The sequence below is a fragment of the Nilaparvata lugens genome, chromosome 3, assembly GCF_014356525.2.
Source record: "Nilaparvata lugens isolate BPH chromosome 3, ASM1435652v1, whole genome shotgun sequence".
Taxonomy (NCBI): Eukaryota; Metazoa; Arthropoda; class Insecta; order Hemiptera; family Delphacidae; genus Nilaparvata; species Nilaparvata lugens.
Window position 1 is genome coordinate 43584438 of NC_052506.1, and position 19928 is coordinate 43604365.

The 19928-nt window shown below is 39.4% G+C and overlaps 1 protein-coding gene across 1 annotated transcript; it reads left to right on the plus strand.

The window, feature by feature from the left end:
* Positions 1-3248: 3248 nt before the first annotated feature.
* Positions 3249-4943, plus strand: LOC120350449. The gene is made up of 2 exons (XM_039423847.1): positions 3249-3488; positions 4039-4943. Exons 1-2 carry the CDS (start codon positions 3302-3304, stop codon positions 4335-4337), a joined length of 486 nt encoding a protein of 161 aa, XP_039279781.1. The 5' UTR covers positions 3249-3301; the 3' UTR covers positions 4338-4943.
* The last annotated feature ends 14985 nt before the right edge of the window (positions 4944-19928 follow it).

A 19928-nucleotide genomic window follows, 5' to 3' on the forward strand; every position in this document is an offset into this window, starting at 1 on the left:
TACAATCACAGCTTTTGTAGTATGCTAATATTTATAGCTTTATTAGATTTAAGGAATTTTTAGATAAAACATAATTTTTTTGAAAAGGTAAAAAGGTAGGCTATCACTCATTTTATTATATAAGTCACTATTGGAATAAGAATTCTTCTCAAATCATAACAAGAATGGCTTGAAATAGAAAACTTTTGCAGTGTTGGTTATCTTTAGTATTAAAACAGAACATACAGTATGGTATTTCTAACAATATTATTATAAACGAAAATATGTGATCAATGATTATACTGCTAGCTTACTCAGTAAAGGATTTTAATATTCAGCCTGATCCAGTAACTTACATATCATTTTTATCTAATCTGTTTCTACTCTTAACAGAGTTTCACACAATTTGAAATTTGACGATTCCCCGATCCAAGACTGTGAGGAATACATCTTACTCATCGGAAGTAAGTACCGGTAAGTAGTGTTCTTTATGGGTTATGACTGATTGATACAGAGTAAATAATAATTTGTTGTAGAGTGAGATATCAGAGTTCTTGTATTTATATCATATGTAAGACCATGTCGTATCATGAAAAATCTATGTATATTCTTCAATAGTGCTAATGAACCAATGCTATGTTCATTGACACTCTGGTAGGATACTACTTGAAAGATTTATTCTTGGTCACAAAAGTAATAATATGAATAATATTCTTAAACATGAGAATAAGGGTATGATCACATTGAATGGGTATGTGCAAATTTTCGTCAAATCATGCATGACCCGAAAAATGCTATTGAAACACGTTGTTCACACTGAACGCAACCAAGTGCACGCTTACAGTGCTAAAAAATTGTATAAAATTTGAACATTTTCTGCTCATTAGGTTTTGAAAATGCTGATAAAACACAGATAAACACGGGAAACGCCAATATCTAGCACACCTTCTAGGCCCTGCAATAGCCTACATAACTAATACACCTCAAGTTACCTGAAATTTTGTACCAAACGTAAGAATTCTCTAAAAGCTAAGAAAATGCTGGTAAGAGCAAAAAAATTGCCTATTCTGGGCGATATAGAAGTCAATAAGGTTTAGCTATTTTGAATTTCTAGACCCTATAACTGAACTTGTATTCAACATTTTTCTGTCAATTCTTGAAAAAGCGCATACCGTATTGGCCATCTTTAAATTTTTTTCAATTATGGTCTCAGTCACTACACCTCTGTCTTTATGGAGGTAGTGTCTTAGTGCGCCTCTAGAAGGTTGAACATTAACTATATTTCATTTTGATAACTTTAAAGTGAAAAAACACTCATATTCTTTTGGTGTGGCGACTACCATTTCGAGTTTCTGTTCGGCTTGAGAATGTACAACACACCAGCACTAAACAGTCGTCGTTACACCAAAAGAATGTGTTTTTTTCAGTTTAAAGTTATCAAAATACAATATACTTTGTAATAATATTGATAAAAAATATGGATAATCAACAACAAATCAACTGAAACACGACTTTCTTACTTATCCAGGTGAGTAAATAGATTAATGGGTAAAAGAATGAGTGTCATTTTACTTCTACCTAATATATATTAATATAAAATATAATGTCAAAAAACTGATATGTTTATACTTCATTCAGTTTTGAAGCTCTGCTATTCGAATTACAGCATGATCTTTGATAACTTTTGCTTTATTAATTAGCCACGGTTGTGGGATCAGAGGAAACACATACCGTAATTCAAAACACTACTAGCAGTTTTAATGATTCTAAACTTTGAAGAAAGTATAGGTATATACAGTAGTTCAATTGAAATATTATTCATGATTGTAAATGTCATAATGTCAATAAAAAAATTACGGTGTTAAACTATACAGTTAATTTTGTAGACCTACCAGGGTACGCTATTTTATAAATTGTAACTCATTCTCTATTGAAGGCCATTCCACACAGCACGTGGCGTGCGTGGCTGGACGCACGCTAGCTACTTTTCAAAACATCGCTTCCCAGCTAATCAAATGAAGCAATTCACATAGCAGCCACGGCCACGCGGCAACGCTTGCTATACTAGCCATGTGTGGCTACCGTTCGCTCTCTGAGCGATCTTTTCAAACGTATCCGGCCACATTTTGGTCCGAGCATGCGCAGAACGTATGGGAAACAGACAGTTCACTTAAAACGGCGGTCCAACACACATGCTTCTCTGTTGTATCTACTGGTTTTGTTGTGTTTGTAGTGGTTTTTATTTAAAAGTGGCTCTTCTTTTCTGAGTTTGATATGGAGCAGCTTATTGAAGAGGTCCGTACTCGTCCAGTGATTTGGGACTCCACATCAGTTGGATAATTTTTTACCTCAAACAAATTGCTAGTCGCTCTCTGCTACTAATTGCCTCCCTGTAGGTGGTATTGGTCTTCCTTATGTCACCATCAACCATCGACAACACTTCATTAAACTGGTCACAACTTAACCTAAAATATGTACAAAATTTATCATTGTCAGCCTTAAGGTCGCGCATTAAATGATGGAATTCGCCATAGGTCTTCCTTTTTTTATTGATTGGATGTACCCACTGGTCCTGTGCTGTCACCGAATACAATAAAACCAGCTCATTATCACTACTACTGCTGCTGCTGTTGGAGTCATCAAACCAAGGTAAGCCACAAGAAAATCCAGATTCACACCACGGGACCGTCGGAGTTGACATCTTCCTGCATACTGACGGGGAATGTGGCCGGTATAGCATCGCAACAGTCGTGGCGGTGTGAATTGGCATGTGGCTAGCGTGGCCAGCGTGGCGTGCGTCCAGCCACGCACGCCACGTGCTGTGTGGAATGGCCTTAAATGTATGCCAGCTATGAATCATATTAAGTCTAAAAAAGCTTTGATAATATATAATTATATATATGTAATATTTATCCTACACGATTCAAAATCAACACTTTTTTACTTGAAAGTTTTGAAAAAATAATGAATTTAGTCTCAAACTCCAGAATAGAGTTGAGCGCACCCGTAAATACATCTTAAGTAGTATGAAAAGGAGGAGTCTGGCACACAAGTGTGCCAGACTCCTCCTTCTCCTCAAGGTCATCCAGGTCAACCAAATCTAACCTCAAGGTCATCTAGGTCAACCACACCTAACCCCAAGGCCATCCAGGTCAACCACACCTAAAAAAAAAAAAAAAAAGTAAAAAAAAAATTAAAGAAAAAATTAAAAAAAAAATTAAAAAATAAAAAAAAATAAAAAAAAATAAAAAAAAAATAAAAAAAAAAAAAAATAAAAAAAAAAATTAAAAAAAAAATTAGAAACACATAAAATCGGGAATAAATGGGAAAAAAGGGAAAAAAATTCCCTCCGGATCCTGAACTGGAGTATAAAAGGAGTTGTTCTGCAAGGAGTGGGACATTGTGTCTTGTGCAGTCGTACCGTCAGTACGTGTGTGTATCACCAGTACGTGTGTGTGTGATTTCGGTGTATTGGTTTTGGATTACTTTCATCTTTATCAATATCAAGAGTAAGTACCAGTGCATTTTATAGTTCTATATATATATATATATATTTATATTATATTCATGATTTAACAATTAAGTCCAAAAGAGTAGAATTTTGAAGTAGTTTGAGACTGACAATTAAATTCTAAAATGACTTAGATTCGAAAATGACAAGTTTAATTATGAATCAGGTTCCAATACATAGAGTAAATGACATAGTCAAAAATGACTAGTGCAATCATGAATTAGGTTCCAATACATACAAGTTAAGAGTTTAATTATGAATTAGGTTCTTTGAGTTGGTGGTTGTAATTCAACCTAACCTAAAAAACGTATAATCACAAAGTAGATCCTAGACCCCCATTCACATTCCCCCACCCCCCATACAGCTCCGGACCATCATCCTCTAGAACATAAACACCTACGAACCTCCATCCTCGACCCACGATCCTAGATATTGATATCGATTCACCACCTTCATCCCCACATCTGTTGAAGGTATATATATATATATATATATAGAGTTGAATACTGCATACCATACTAATACAATATTGTTTTGCATTGTTCCAGATGAGCAAACTCTAAACTACACCATCTTCAGTATCATCAATCTTCCAGACATCATCAACCAAGCGTGCATGACCCTACTGGATGAGGAGTCGAAATTCGAAGGAAATTCCAGCGGATGGAGTTTGCTTATCATCAATGGATTGCTCATCAGAAGTAGACCTCAATCCATAACACCAGTCATCCAACCACAACCAGTCATCCAACCGCCACCAGTCACCCCACTATCGCTGCCAGTCAGCCCACCACCGCCACCAATCATCCCACCAGCTGAGGCCAAGACGGTTTCAATTTGGCAGTAGCCCTCATCACACCAATCAGTTAATATCGAATGTATTACCATTTGTAATATGATAATAAAGAAATAAACCCTCATTGGCTGATCCACTGTCTAAAACTAACTCTCATGTATGAAATAAACCTCATTTTACGTGTTAACCATTGATTGAGAGTTTCATTAATTCAATGTTCAACACCTCATCCCATAGATAATAATAATAGTAGCTCAGAATCTTACACATCAATATAGATGTTTCCTCTAGGTCAAGACTGAAATAGCATATAGTTGAAGCTAGTTAATAGATATCCATTATGGTGTAGTGGTTAGCGGCGTCGCTTTCCATGCTGTAGGTCCTGGGTTCAAACCTTCAGGGGTATAGATTGATGTAGGGTCCCAATTGAAAAGGTAAGTATACAGGGTTGTATACCATTACACCATAATGGATATCTTTTGATATTTTGCATCTTGGTCAACCTATTGCAACATGTCAATAGATATCTTCATTGAAAGCATAACAACCTAATTTCTTATCTATATGAGGAAGTAGGATAATCAATAATAACAAATGGCTCATTACACATAGTATTTATTGACAAACATATAATTAATCTTCAGTATTGAACAGAATATACAGCTGAAGAAGTCTTTCTCCTCGGCTATAATCATTGTTGGTGACATAACGCTCAACTGATGGCTTATTCCTTTCACGAACAATGCATGGTCCATCAACTTCATCATATCCCCCAGTAGATGGCAGTGGCATAGGTATGCGTACAGCCTTGTAGATGCTAATCTCAAAAGCTGAATCACCAGATGTTCCATCCTCCAGCCTGAATCGTTTCACATGTCCTGTGCTCTCAATTTTTGTAAATCCTGCAAATTTGATCTCCTTTTGACCCAGTCCCAGTAGACATTTAGATTGTTGTCCGCATATAAAATCACACTTGTAGTATTGGTCCTGATTGAGAACACTCAACACAATCTTCACATCCTTATCCCTCCAGTTGGGTACCTTCTCAAGATTAACAATAGCAGCCATTCTACCCTTATCCAACTTGAAGAAAGATTTTAGCAGTATGCAAGTATCATCAAACATGACAGTGAATTTCATTGCAAGTCCTGGTGGGCAAAGACGCATTGCCCTCTTGTTGGTATTATCCTTGATACTCTTCATAGTTTGCATGAAAACTTTCAGCAGGAAACATTTCACATCAGTGGAGGTCACATGAGTATTTCTCAATGGGTTGTGAAGATCATCACATACAAAGAAAACGTTTCTATCCTTGACTGTATCAACAACAGCCTGCTGCTTCTGCCTGAGTCGTATGCATGCACAACTATGAGATTCACGATCTGTACAAAACTCTAAATGTCCACTCTCCTTGAAAAAGTCACTCAATGTCATTATACCGTGATAATTCAGTTCAGCTTCAAGCTCACTCACTGCATTAAACAGATAAAGTTCACGTTCACTGTCTGACAACATTGTAAGACTGAGTGCATTTTGTTGTCAGCATCATCTTTTATACTCTGCTTGCTGAGTGGTGGGGTAACCCATTTCCTGTTTCAATAGGTCTGTATGACGTAATACAATAGCTCTATGTGAACACATAGTGTGCACTTTACTCAAAGAGGAGTGAGGAGGAGGATAAATGATAGAGCATAGAGTTGATTACAATATTTCTTTTTATTGATAATGCAAATGAGTATTAACAGCATTGAAAAAATTGCGACAAAAGGTTCTATCTTCTAACAAAGTTTCATTAATCCATCCATGTAGAGCAATAACAATTTTCAATGAGCAAAATAGTTGAGTATTTGACAATCCATCAATGTTGCTGACGTTGTTGGTTGACCAATCTCCAAATGTTGAAGATGATAGATAACGTTGAGTAGATGATGTTCTGGGCAGTATATGCCATCAATCTTCTTGATCAGCAACTCCAAATCAGGTATAGCAGGAAAGGAATATGGCGATGATAGGTCCAGGTACTCCACATTGTTCAGTTGTAGAATCGTATCCAGTAGAGTAATCTGCTTATATCCATGGACAAAGATTTTAATTGGACGCTGCTGGTTCTGATCCAACCACCTCCCAACTGTTCCACGCACAATTTCCATCAAAGCTGAATAGGGAAGATGTTCTGTCCCACAGTCTGACCACCTGAGTCCATGTTTAGCTTGATGTATACAGTTGTTGGCGATGATTTGCCTGCTAGTCTTGAGCAGAGACTCGGAGTAGGGAGGCTTGAAAAAGTAGTGATGAGTAGTCATATGATGCTCATCATCTTGCTCCAGGATAGCCATCTCCTTCACAATAAACTTGTTGTCCAAACCTTCAAAACCTTGAAAGTTCATCAGGTATAGTGGTAGTGGCCCAAAAATGTTTTCCGCTCTACTCGATGGCCAGTCATCTACACCACTTTCTGCTGTAATGTAGGAGTCATCATCATTGAGTCCAGTTGTACTTGTAGAGGCATCTTTCATCAGCGGTCGCCCACCAATAACACAACCCACCACGTCCTCCTCCTCCTCCTCATGCGAAGACAGCTCCCCCTCCTCCATAAAGAGTCCTCTGTATCCTGTCATGACTGGCTCATTCATTGTCTCGAGCTCAACTGAGCAATTTATCGCTGTGCACTGACTATATATCTTTTTATACCGATAGTACAAGGCCTGACATTGGCCGATACTCTTTAGTCATCTCATGAATCATCATACAGTAGGCAGTTGTATTACCTGGAATGTTTTCAGATGCTTCAAACTCAATCCTCACATCAATACTTCCAGTTTTGAGTGACTCATTTTGGCGGGAGCAATCAAAAGCAAACAGCATTATTTTTCCATCACCAATGGCATTCTTTTCAAACAGAGGGTTGCTTGCATGAGCATTACCATGGTTGTAGACTCCATTGAAAGCTGCATACATGTTGTAGATGCGATTATCATCACCATCAATGCTCTCATATCATCTGTTGTTCAAAAACACTCGAACATCCTTCATATTACACTTGTCAAAGCGAGAACTGTTGGCTGCCGCCACACCTCGTCTTGCAGTCTGTAGCCCAACCACAATGTATCGTGGCTTTTCAAGCTGTGATGTCGACTTGACAGTCCATGTATGCTTTCTTGTCTGCGGTAACGTTGGATAGGTATACAACTCCCAATATCGAAATGGTATACTGATGGATGTGTCGTTCTGTACAATCTGTAGCAGACGCAGTTTCACATCATCTGCCACTTCCACATAAGGCATTCTCCACAAAAGCTTTGTGATTGCTACATTGGTAGCAGCAACATTCACACAGTCGTGAAAGTTGGGGCTGACCCTCAACACCAGCTCTTGTTTCACATTGAGTAAAATCTGTCTATAGTCTTCGGCAAAGCCTAGCAGGTATCTCAAAGGCACATCCATGATTGTAGTTTCGGCTCCATTGGCAGCAAAATCGGTGAATCCAGTGGTTGAACTAAACTTGTAGCCAGCTCCTTCCATCTTGGTCCACTCATCACGTTCAAATGTAACAGCATTCTTCATTAGGCTGGTAACTCCAGGATTGCGTATACCATCCACCTCCACACCATTGATTTCATAGCGTATCTCTGAAAACACATTGCTGAAGAATCCAGAGACACATGGAGTTCCGGCCACAGCAGCGTTGGCAGCTCCAGTTACAGTATACTCCAAATGTAGATAGCTCTCCGATGGCAGTGTGTAAACATCTTGCTGTTGAATTGGAATTCGTATCTCGTCATTGGCATTGTAGCTTACAGTATAGGGTGCATGAGAATGGTACTCAAACCCAATGATACTGTTGTCCGATGACGGTCCATTCTGTGTCACATCCAAAACTCCCATCTTCCTATTCTACTCGTATCTGACAGCCTCGTTCTTGCAAATACTCGATGCTCCTAGATGTTAACCTTGTCAAGGTTGAATGCTGAATGAATCTTTCTTTCCTTTTATCTTCTTTTATAGGTGAAGGAGGATGATGATGATGGAGAGAAGAAGGAGGAGGATGGACTGCAGCCTCCATATCCAATCCTTGATTCCACTTTTCAAATAACAACACCATTTCACTTGCGTTGTCTCAAATGTAAAGCAATATTTATTTCCTCACCTCTATTATTTATAAGACAACCGTACTCATCGACTACTTGCAGTGTAATGCTACCAATCTGCTTGATGTCTACAGGTAAATAGATTACATTCTGCACAGTCACCACCATTTTATACCCTGGATCAACGTTTGGGTAAAACTCATAGATCACGTGATCTGTAATTCCATTAGAGTAAGATCCAGTCACAATGTTACAGGTGATGAGTATCACATTAGGCCGACTGATTTGTACAATATTATCACTTCTAGTAGATGTGTTGGGCTCTATGAACTGGGTATTGGTAAAACCCAACAGTTTCCCTATTGAATCTTGTGGCCGTAAATCCAGCTTGGCACTGCTCAAAACTATACACTTTAAGGTTGATGGATCTACAGTCACCTGGAAATCAACATCATTTTCCGACAGCCTTTGTGCAAGCAAGTCAGTAATTGTAGAAAATTCAAAGCTACCTGTTGGTAATGATACCTGATGCAGAACCAAATCCTCCTTGTCAACAGTAGTAGCTGGCATTCTCCTTTTAGTCCTTTTAGGCAATACTGTACCATCCTTATCATCATCATCAGACTTGCCAGGTTTATGCTTCTGATGTTTAAGCACCTCGCTCCAATACTCTTCAAATCTTGCTTTAGCCATACTCCGTAGCTCATCATGTGTTATCTCTGCACTAGTAACACCCTTCTTAGAAACTCTATTACTTGCATAAAAATGTAGTACATTATTGAAACCTTCCTCAATATTAGGTATTGAGTTGCAACTTGTAAAGCTAATCAGACCAATTTCCCATTCACCACTGCTCACATCAAGTGGTGGATAAAAGTCACTCTTTAGTATTGATGTCCTACCTCCAAAACACAACATCATGTTGTTGCCTGCTCAACATACAGTTGCACAATGAGTAGCAATCAGCCTACACTCGTTATTTATAGTAAGTACAGGGATGGAAATAATGTGCAAGAGAGATAGTGAATCATTTATTTATTTTCATCAATCAAAAATTGTAAACACAAATGCCCACATATGTGTGAGTAAAGATCTTCCTGCTTCTGATCATAGTTGTACTCAATCCTCGATGCTGGCTCCAGTCCTTTGTGCATATAGTTGATAAACTCCTGTGGCGGTCTCAGGTTGCCAAATCCATCAAAGTAGTGAGACACATCATCCTTCTTCACATAACACACCCAATGTGTGCCAGCTCCAGTGCTGGTGTCCAGGTTGATAATGCTGCATTCTCTCCTCCAGGGTCCATTCAATGGTAGAGCATCCCGCATAAACACTCCTCGAAAGTGCTTTAGCTTCAGTCGACATGCATACTTGTAGAGATCAGCATCGGTAAGGGCTCGATCAGGTAGGGCAACTAGCGTCTTCTCTTGCCGCCACATTGACGGCGATGTGCTACATTTCCCTGCGTCCTGCGCTGTTGTCTCAGGTAGAGTCCTTTACCTTTTTTACCAGAACATCTCTTTACTCGTTTTTGACCACAAGTCTTTGTTGTCTTACGTCTGCGGTATACTCCTCCACCAAACTTTGCTTTAGCCTTCATGATGCTGGTCACTGCTAGTGCTGCAGCCTTCTCAAGTGCTCCTGCGTCTGCAGATTTTACCACACTCCAAGCTTGATCTGCCAAAATGTTGTCTGCTACTGCTCTGCTCGATGTATCACTGCTCCTCAAGTAAGCAATGTCGTGCTCCTTACAGGCTCGATCAAGACTATTTATACCGGGATCGCCTCGTGCCAACCGCTTCTCTAGCTTTGTACCAGGTCCACAGTACTGGTAACCAGGGATGTGAAGTCCAACAGGTAGAATGTCAATTGCCTTGTTCACCAATTTTCCAGCACTCTTTTTAACTATTGAACCTGCAACTTTTGCAATTGATGACAGTACCCCTCTTCCCCGGTACTTCCTCTCTCTCTTATATCCAGCCATCTAATGTTTCTTAACGGTTTTAGCAGCTGGTTTTATACTTTTTTTGGTGTGGACATTGTTTGTGCGGGTGGCAATGATGTTTCAGGTGGTGTTGTAGGAGGGGGTTCCGGTAATCCCATAAGATCTATGAAACGTTTCTTCATTTCATTGGATGGCAATCCCTTCATAGTTTAAGTATTTTCCGGATCTAACACAATGTCTAAATACAATGAAAACATTTTACCAGCAAACTCAATCAGCCTCTTCTCAAGATATCGATTGTTCACTCCATCAGTAGGCTTAATTGGATCCATCATATCAGTAAGTATTGAATCATTGAGACTTGTAAATACCTGTGATGTGGTATTGTCCCTTGTCTTTGGCAGCCACATTGAAATCAGTTCTCTACATGTTGAAAAGTTGACAGCATCCCTGTCAGCACGTGGATTTCCCAAATTGGTCAAACGCCTGTAGCAAGCATTAATGTTTCCTATGGAATCCATGACTTGACTGCTATACATAAGCAAAGCAATGTCTCTTATATAGTGAAACTAGTATGCAGGATTAGCAACTATGTAGCCACCTTCTACCAACTCTTCTAAAATTGAATTGATTTCATTCTCATGTCCAGTGTTGCCAACTGCCTTGGACTGATCCAATAGTTTCAGCCTGTCCACAAGTTCATTGGGATCATTGTAGTAGACGTACTCAATCTTGGTACGGTTGTTTGCCACCATATTGAATGGCGCCACAAGTCCTCTGGGTTTAGCATTATTGAGCAGTTTATGGATCACTGTTCTATACTTTGTATCATTCGAGTTTTTACTCTTACCATCTGGATCATGATTTTCCTTATACAAGTTTGTAATGTGTAATATCTGAGTGTATGCCACCTCATCACTAGCCAATGGAGTAATGGGTTTCTTTTTGAAAATGAGTTCACAAAGTCCACGTGTTGCATCAAATCTAGTCACGTTTGAAGGATTGTTAGGGTCAGTCAGAACAATCTTTCTTCCATCACTTCCAAAGGTTAACAGTTTGTTACCCAAATAGTAGTCATTACCAACAACTTCTGGTCCATATGTTTTGTCAGAGCTGCTATCACCACTCATAGCTCTATGGAGATAATGCCCCACTGGTGTTCCAGTCAATCCAACCTCGGTCATTGCTTGTCGAATCCTCTTTTGGCTGCTGGTTAGTAATGCTTCCTGAGCAGTAGCACCCTCCTCCTCCTCCTCATCCACATCCATCACATCACTTTCATCATCATTGGCACTTGCAGATGGCCACAATTTGCGTGCAGTACTCAAGGTACTTGGAACTGGGCTTAACTGCGAAGCTTCTCCAATTCCTTCAAAGGTCAAAGGAGTCTCCTCACCAATTTTGGGCAGACGTCTTACCGCTTGTTTCAGGGGTCGGGACAGCAATGGTGTAGGTGGTGGTGTATGTGGTGCATGATGACCTACAGGAACTGCAAAACGTTTGCGATGTGGGCATTGCTCTGGAGATTGTTCATGTAGTGGTTGTGCTGCTGCTGCTGCTGGCTGTGGTGGTGGTGGTGGTGGTGGTGTTGCCAAATGCTGATTGAGAACTTCAACTATATAGTCAAGTGGTTCAGTTAGTGGTTTAAAGTGTTTTGCATGCTGCTCCTCTGCCACTTGCCTTCCAAGAGTCAGTTCCTTGTGTTTCCTTTTGATGTTACGTCGCAACTTTGCAATTGCCTTGATGGTTGGTGCAATCTCTTCTACAGTCTTTTGACGGTGTCTATTGCTGGAGACGTCCATCTTGCTCAATGTACCGACATATACTGAAGCTCAACTGACACTATGCATCAACTAAATACGTATCAAGCCCATTCCTGTAGCGCCCTCCATTTCTGTCCAATGTCCGATCAATCACTAGGAATGAGTGTGCACCCCCCACTGACCAAACCTTGTTACACATATCCTTAAACTGATCAAAGGTCATGTCAGCGCCGACATGATCTCGGTACAAGTGTTTCATGTTTAGCTCATCCTGTTGAAACATGACTAGAAAGTTTGCATTGTCACGAATCAGCTGTTTTGGAATGCGGCTATAGGTCTGTGCTAGATAAAACACATCAACGTCACTGTGTCGGCCTGCACTAAAGTACTTCCTGATGGTATCCTGCTGCTCACAAATCACATCGTCGAAAATAATTATTGAGTTGGGTGGCAGCTCATGCGGGTCGGGTATTTCTTCACTTGTATCACACTCGACATAGTTTATTCCATTTCCTGCAAGTCCTTGCATGATTGTACGGAGCAGCTCATACTTGGACTGGAATGTAGTCTTTGAAAAAAGGTAGATGTTTGAAAAGTGAATTTCTTTCTCATCAAAAAGCATGTTGAATAGTAGGTTGGTTTTGCCGCAACCAGAAGGTCCATATATAATACATCTCATATGATTGGGGAACAATGGTCCATGACACTTTTTCTTTGTATCCATTTCCACCAAGCCACACCCCCTAATCACTTTGTCAAAATTGATAACTCTAAACTGGTTTTTCTGTTGCACAACCTGTTTCATCTTACACAAGATCATTCTTATCAATCCATGAGTCGTGACTGGAGCTATATCCTTTCCAACGTACCAACAGTTTATTCCCTCTTTTCCTCAACACTTTCTCAATTTCGAAAACACTGGGCACTTTTGTCTATACAATTTCTTCAGAATAGAATCCTCCTTCAATGGGTTCACCTCTATAGTCCTCCAATTCATAGGTTACAGGCACTGTAGGTCGCACACGTCTTACTGTGAACAGTTCATTAGTCCAATTGGCTAGATATCCCTTGTCAAACTTCTTTTTATACTTGCTGATTCTCACTTTATCACCAGGCTCAATACTCTGACTGGGACCTGGATAAAACTTGTTTTGAGGTTTGCTGACCAACTTTTCCTTATATTCTTGCCTTTGTTTGCTGAGCCTGGAAAGCAACAGCCTCTCATGCTTCTTGCTCTTAACATCAACTGGCCGCATACCTGTTGTTCGATGGACCCATTCATTATACTCTTTCAAGAGTGAGGTTAGGATGCCTGTCCACAAATAGGTTCCTTGTTCAGTAAACTTTGTCCACATAAGATGTTTGAGCAATCTATTGAAATGTTCAACTATAGATGCTTTCCTATCAGAAAAAGTTGAATAATGATTAATGCCATACTTTTGCATAAGCTGTTGAAACTTACTATTAAACCATTCCTTTCCATCATCAGTTTGCAAATTCTTCATGGGATTCTGTTCAAATATAGGCTGCATTGCCTTAACCACTTCATCAGCTGACTCGCTTTTAATTGGTATAGCAAAAGCAAACTTACTAAGACAATTGATTATTGTAATAATATATCTATAGCCTTTGTTCTGTCTTGCATATGGTAGCATCTCTACAAGATCAGCCTGATAAAGATCATCAAGACCTTTCACAGTAACCATTCGTGTAGGGAACCTCCTACGAGCCTGCTTGTGCAGCTCTCTTGCTATAACAGTCTTATCCATACTGACTGATGACATCAACTTTAAATAGTCTATTATGCTAATCCAAACATTCTCCATATCCTGTGGAAGAGGATAGAGATTGCAACTTTTTTCTTTTCATAACCTCTACACTTTGATAGTGCAGGATGTGAGATGTATCATGCCTTGTACTCTTACTTCTACATGATTCAGAGGTTTGAGCAATAAGAGACAGTTGATTGGATACGATTATATTGTAGTCATACTCTAGTACACATTGGATACAAAGAATATTATCAGACATATATAAATAACATCTCAATCATCAAGGTTTAACAGCACATAGACAAATAATGGTCCTAGATTAGTACACATTTCACAAAATGCATAGCTATAAGGAAAGTTCAGAATCATCATCTGTCTATTGTGACAAGGATGAAGTGTAGCTGTTGGGAATGTTTTAAGAAATCACATCAGCAAAATTCTCGAAAGTTCCAAAAGGATCATGATATCCTTCTCCAATGTTGAATAGTGGCTCAACACTCCACCTTGCACTCATAACAAACATGCAATCACCGCAAGGGCATGGTGATTCAGGGTCTGCTGGCGCCATTGCTGATTGAAGTATTGGATAAAGATGTTGTTGACAGCCCATGTTGATAGCAGGATGAGCACACCTCGACTGACTTTTGTAATAACTGCTTCAAGGAAATCCAGCGATGGGTGGAGACAGTTGCGTATGCGCAATGGATTGTTGACACTTCCTGGCATGAGGTATGATGTCACTTTTCAAGCAATTTTCTCAGAATGCTGTACTGGGATGCATCACCATCTATTTTATAGTCATTGGTCATATCAGCAAGCTCATCATTTGATAAGGGACGTGACCGTTTAGCAGGGATAGTACTGCTTCCTGACTCATTGACTTTATCAATGAGCTCATCATGTGATGAGGAATGTAACCGTTTAGCTGTTGTAGTACTGCTAGCTGCCTGAACCTTGGGAATTTCTTGAGAGTCAATCATCTCTTCCTCCTCATCCTCCTCCTCCTCCTCCTCCTCATCCTCCTCATCAATGTGTGCTAGAGTGGGGATCTTGTAATGTCCATGTGCAAGAGTTGTAATTCCATCATCTAGAATATACCTCTTCTCATCAGCTTTGCTCAGTGCCTTCTTTCTCATGACTTGGGTCATGATCTGATGTTTCCTAGTGCCAAACATCACTTGTTCTCTATAGATATCCTCATCACCATATAGACAATCTAGATAGTCTTGGAAGCCTATGTAATGTTCAGCATCTGGATGCATTTTTGAGAGTTCTCGCCCAAGTATTGGTCTCCTCACTCCTTCAGCTTTCTTTATCAATGCACTTGTCAGCTGATTTGGATCACTATTGTAACACCTACAGGCATATAGCTTCAATCGCAGGCCTACATACTCAAGTGGCGCTCGGCCAGCATATTTGTCTTTGAACTTTCCAAGCACCATTTTGTTTGCATCCGAGTAGCATGGGTGGTCTGTAGGGTACTCTGAGGTGTCAAAGGTATCTCTAAGCTGCTGGTTGTTGATGATGTCATTGTACATGTCCTCTGTCTTGACAAGGTAGAATAAGCTATCAGTATCTTGATATAAGAGTTGGAGATGGCCCTTGTAGATGGGCTTCATGATGTTATAATGGAATTTGTACATGAGGGTTTTGCTGATGTCAAGCACTGATAACCCTATATAGATGGGCTTATTGAGCTCCACTTTCTCTTTATGCATCGTAACAGCACAGATATTCTCGCCAAAGATTATGCGGTCCTTGTACACTGGTCGAGCAATCAGTTTCTTCAATCGATTCTCATCATTCACTAGCTCCATACTCATCCTTTTTTGCACATTCTCCATCGTCTTACCAAACACAGCATTGTTCATGAGTTTGAAGAAATTTTTCTCAAACTTGTTCTTTGACTGTTGTCGAAGTCTGGTGTTTAGCATGATGTAGGGTGCTAGGAAGTCCTCCTGCTCAAACCTTACACCTCGATGAACTTTAATGATTTTCAATCCATGTTGTACTGCTTGTTTTAGGGTGCGGTAATGACATACATATTGTTCACGGTTGCTTAGAGCTGTCATTAGTTGTACATGATTAGATTTAAGAGTTTTTTTGTTCTCTGCCAGGAATGGGAAGTCGTTGTGCTCATCATGCAATTTGGAAGGGTACTCAATGTCCACCTCCAAGATGTAGCCAATCTTTTGAACATCTCCAACACCCTCAATACCTCTGCTCACCCCCTCCAACTCATCTTTCTTCATCCACTGGAATTTCCGGCATGGAAGTGGTTGGCACATTGCCTAGCCATACAGGTTGTTCGCATCTGTGTACAGGAGATATGATGTAGGCTTCTCGGGGTCAATAGGCGCTCCTGTGTAGGCATTGTTGGCTACAGCATGACGGTGTATACAATTTGTTATTCCTCCTCTGATACCTCGCTCGATAAACATGTACATGTCATAGTCAGTAAGGAGCTCAAGCTCGACTTTAGTATATTTCAGCATGACATCGAAGGAAAAGCCTGGAGATGTAAAGTAGTGAGCACAATCCAAATCATAAGTCTTCATGCATACATCGCGGAAGCTCTCAAAGACATCAGCTAGCAGGAGAACATCTGTTTTCAAGTATAGGTCACTGTATTCTCCCAGAGTTCTATAACTGAATTGGTTCTACACAGTTTGAGCATGTTCATAATCATCATTGCTAACACTCCTATCAACCAGCTTGCTGAAAAATGCCTCTTTGGGTGGTAGCAATGTTTCTTCGAGTCTCTGCCATGAATCGCAGTAGTCATATGGAAACACTCCTTTCCTTGAGACAAGGCTCAATTTGTTTCCAAACACCTTGGCAGTATGTGGTAGCACTTTGGACAAGTCTTCCAGATTCGATGCTGATTTGACTAGGTTGGTGACCAGATTGTCTAAACTATCAGGTGTAAACCTGAATGTATTGATGAATCGAAGGTGCATTTTTGGAGATATTTGTTTGGTGAATGATATATACTTTTCTGATGAGTTTGGGATGACAGACAGCCGATCCTTATCTCTACCCAGCTCTGGAATAATGAGGTGTGTATCGTAGTTTGAAGAGTTGTGGAGAAACACTGGTATGAATGATTGTCGCTGACGCTGCAGGTTGCATTTACGGCATAATGCATTCCGGTAGATACCAGTTATATGACAATGGTCATACACCTTATCTTTATTGAACCGTTCATTGCAGGCCTCACAGAAATCAGCTGCATTATGTCGTTCTTGCTCTCTTTTGGTTAGTGGGAGCAACTTGATATTCCTGCAGTCAATTGCCTCATCTAAATCTTTTGCATACATGGTGAGGGTCTTCATGAAATGTTTGGCGGCATCAGGACCCCTGTAGACAATCGGCTCATGAGGGATTAGGTTAGTGATTGTCAGCCAGGAATCTTCCAAATCTGGGTCCCGCACAAAGTATAAGCAGTAACTCATTGCCCGATGATACTGGATAACTTTGGTAGCTTCACCAATCCATTGTTCATTGTCTTCATCAGGTTCCTCCAGGATGCACTCAAAATCGGCGTATGCTACAACAGGTACTCTATACTTTTGCACATGTTTCTCAAACTTCAAGGTTGGAGGTTTACCATCTTTTCCAACCTGTGGCATGATGATTCTTGCTGTATTATTGCTAGCACAATACTCCTCATGCTCAGCCATCCTGCGTTCTCCATCTCTGTCAAGGGTGTAATGGGTGAAACATCGTCTGCAGATGATAATTTTACTTTTACGTTTTGTGAGTTGGGATCTCACAAGTCTTTCAAAATTTTTAATGTAGCAGTAGTGGCTATTTGATTTATGTTCATTGTCATCCTCAAGGGTGCTGTTTTCATCATCATCCTTACTCTCACAGAGGAGGAGAAGATCAAAGTGATCTGCCTTCATTGCATTTCCAACTCTTCTTGGAAATATAACGTTCTTCTCATCCACACCATAAATATTAACTGATACCTCTGGATTATCTTTCTCAAATATATCGATTTGACTGATGGTAGTGAGAAATCCAATGCCTGAAAAGTTGTATCTCTCTTCCAATTGATGGTATCACTCATTGACTCGTTGAGGATTACTGCCTTGTACATGTTTGGCGAGGATGGCCCATTTGAAACATTGCTGGTCCATGTTTATAGGATTGACGATTGCCTTTCGTGCTGATAGAAGAGGTGGAAGACTGATGTAGGATGATCCACGTAGGGGAGTATGTTTGCTAATCCTGATGAGCAATCCATCAATGATAAGCAAACTCCATCCACTGGAATTTCCTTCGAATTTCAACTCCTCATCCAGTAGGGTCATGCACGCTTGGTTGATGATGTCTGGAAGATTGATGATACTGAAGATGGTGTAGTTTGGAGTTTTGAAGGCGACATTCTGAAACTCTTCTTGTTCAAAGAAGGTCTTATCAAGGGTGCTGCGGAAATATGTTGCCTCCAATACTAGATTGAACTTCATTGCTCCATGTGTCTGCAGTTGTTGACTGATGATGTGAACAATTTTATCCTTCAGACTGCTCAGAAAGGTGTGGAAATCTTTGGCAGGCTCATCCTTGTATGTATTATTGTAGTATAGAGTCGTGAGTCGGGATTTGAATGCCTCCTCCAGGACAACAAACTCATCCACAGAGTTTGCTGTTTGCTGACATTGTGCAGCTTTGCTCATCTGGAACAATGCAAAACAATATTGTATTAGTATGGTATGCAGTATTCAACTCTATATATATATATATATATACCTACAACAGATGTGGGGATGAAGGTGGTGAATCGGTATCAATATCTAGGATCGTGGGTCGAGGATGGAGGTTCGTAGGTGTTTATGTTCTAGAGGATGATGGTCCGGAGCTGTATGGGGGGTGGGGGAATGTGAATGGGGGTCTAGGATCTACTTTGTGATTATACGTTTTTTAGGTTAGGTTGAATTACAACCACCAATTCAAAGAACCTAATTCATGATTAAACTCTTAACCTGTATGTATTGGAACCTGGGAAAATTGCAGGAGCTCCATAATATTCTCCAGAAAAATGGCAGATAATTACTAAAAAACCATGTTTTTCACGATTTTCTCAAAAATAACTTGACTGATTTTTTTCAAATTCATACCCTGTATAGTTATTTATCAGCTCGTGCATGAGGTAGGTAGGTAGCGCAGTTCATAAAAAGAACACATAGTCAAGATATTTCATCTGTAGAACAGCTGTTTTGATGACTTTAAAAAAATGACAACTAAAAAAATCATCAAATTTCACAATCATTCACACAAAGAAAAAGTACTTTGAAAACAATTATATATACACATATACAGAAGTCTGATCGTAGTTTCAAATATGAGCAAGGAAAGTTGTGTGAGTGTACCACACCAGATTTTTGCTATGGGTCTTGTAAATACTACTACTGATTATAGTTGGAATTATGTGATTTTGCATAATCCGATTCGGGAAGTTGGAAGGATTTTGGGCTAAAGTCTAGCCGGTCAGCTATCACTGTTATCTCAGTTGTTATTGAAGATATCGACTAAATTTTGTTAATAAAAGAGGAGTGAAAAATAAACCGTGCTAGCTCATTTTAGAACAATCTAATTTAATTTTAATATTAAAAAGCTGTTTCAAAACTAACCTTACTTTGAAGAAAGGACAATCCAAATTATATTGATAACAGAAAATCTTATTATTATTACAATTTTTGTTAAATTGATTACAATTTCAATGAAATAATGCATAATACTTCCATCCAACTGCAGTTTAACTTTAATGATTAATTAATGATGAATTTAGATTGGAAATAAACTTAGCATAAGTTGCTAATCAAATCTTGGGTTGGTAATCAAAACCTAACTTAGTTGGTAATCAAAACCTAACAGAGTATCAATGTAGCAAGTTTCAAAGATTAAATTAAAATTACTAATATTATTTGCACTAGAAACAGGGATGTTGTTCATTTTCTCTATATTGATGTAGAAAAATTTAACAACATCAGTGTGATTAATGTGATATTCTACTATGTTATGAATAGGCTAAAGCTGCGTTTACACCAAAGTTAATAACAAAATGTTAA

Excerpts from the sequence above, each read along its gene's own strand:
- LOC120350449 (XM_039423847.1), top strand. The coding sequence starts at position 3,302 with ATGGGAAAAAAGGGAAAAAAATTCCCTCCGGATCCTGAACTGGAGTAT. Across the intron at positions 3,489-4,038 it reads CATCTTTATCAATATCAAGA|ATGAGCAAACTCTAAACTAC; the intron begins GTAAGTACCAGT and ends GCATTGTTCCAG.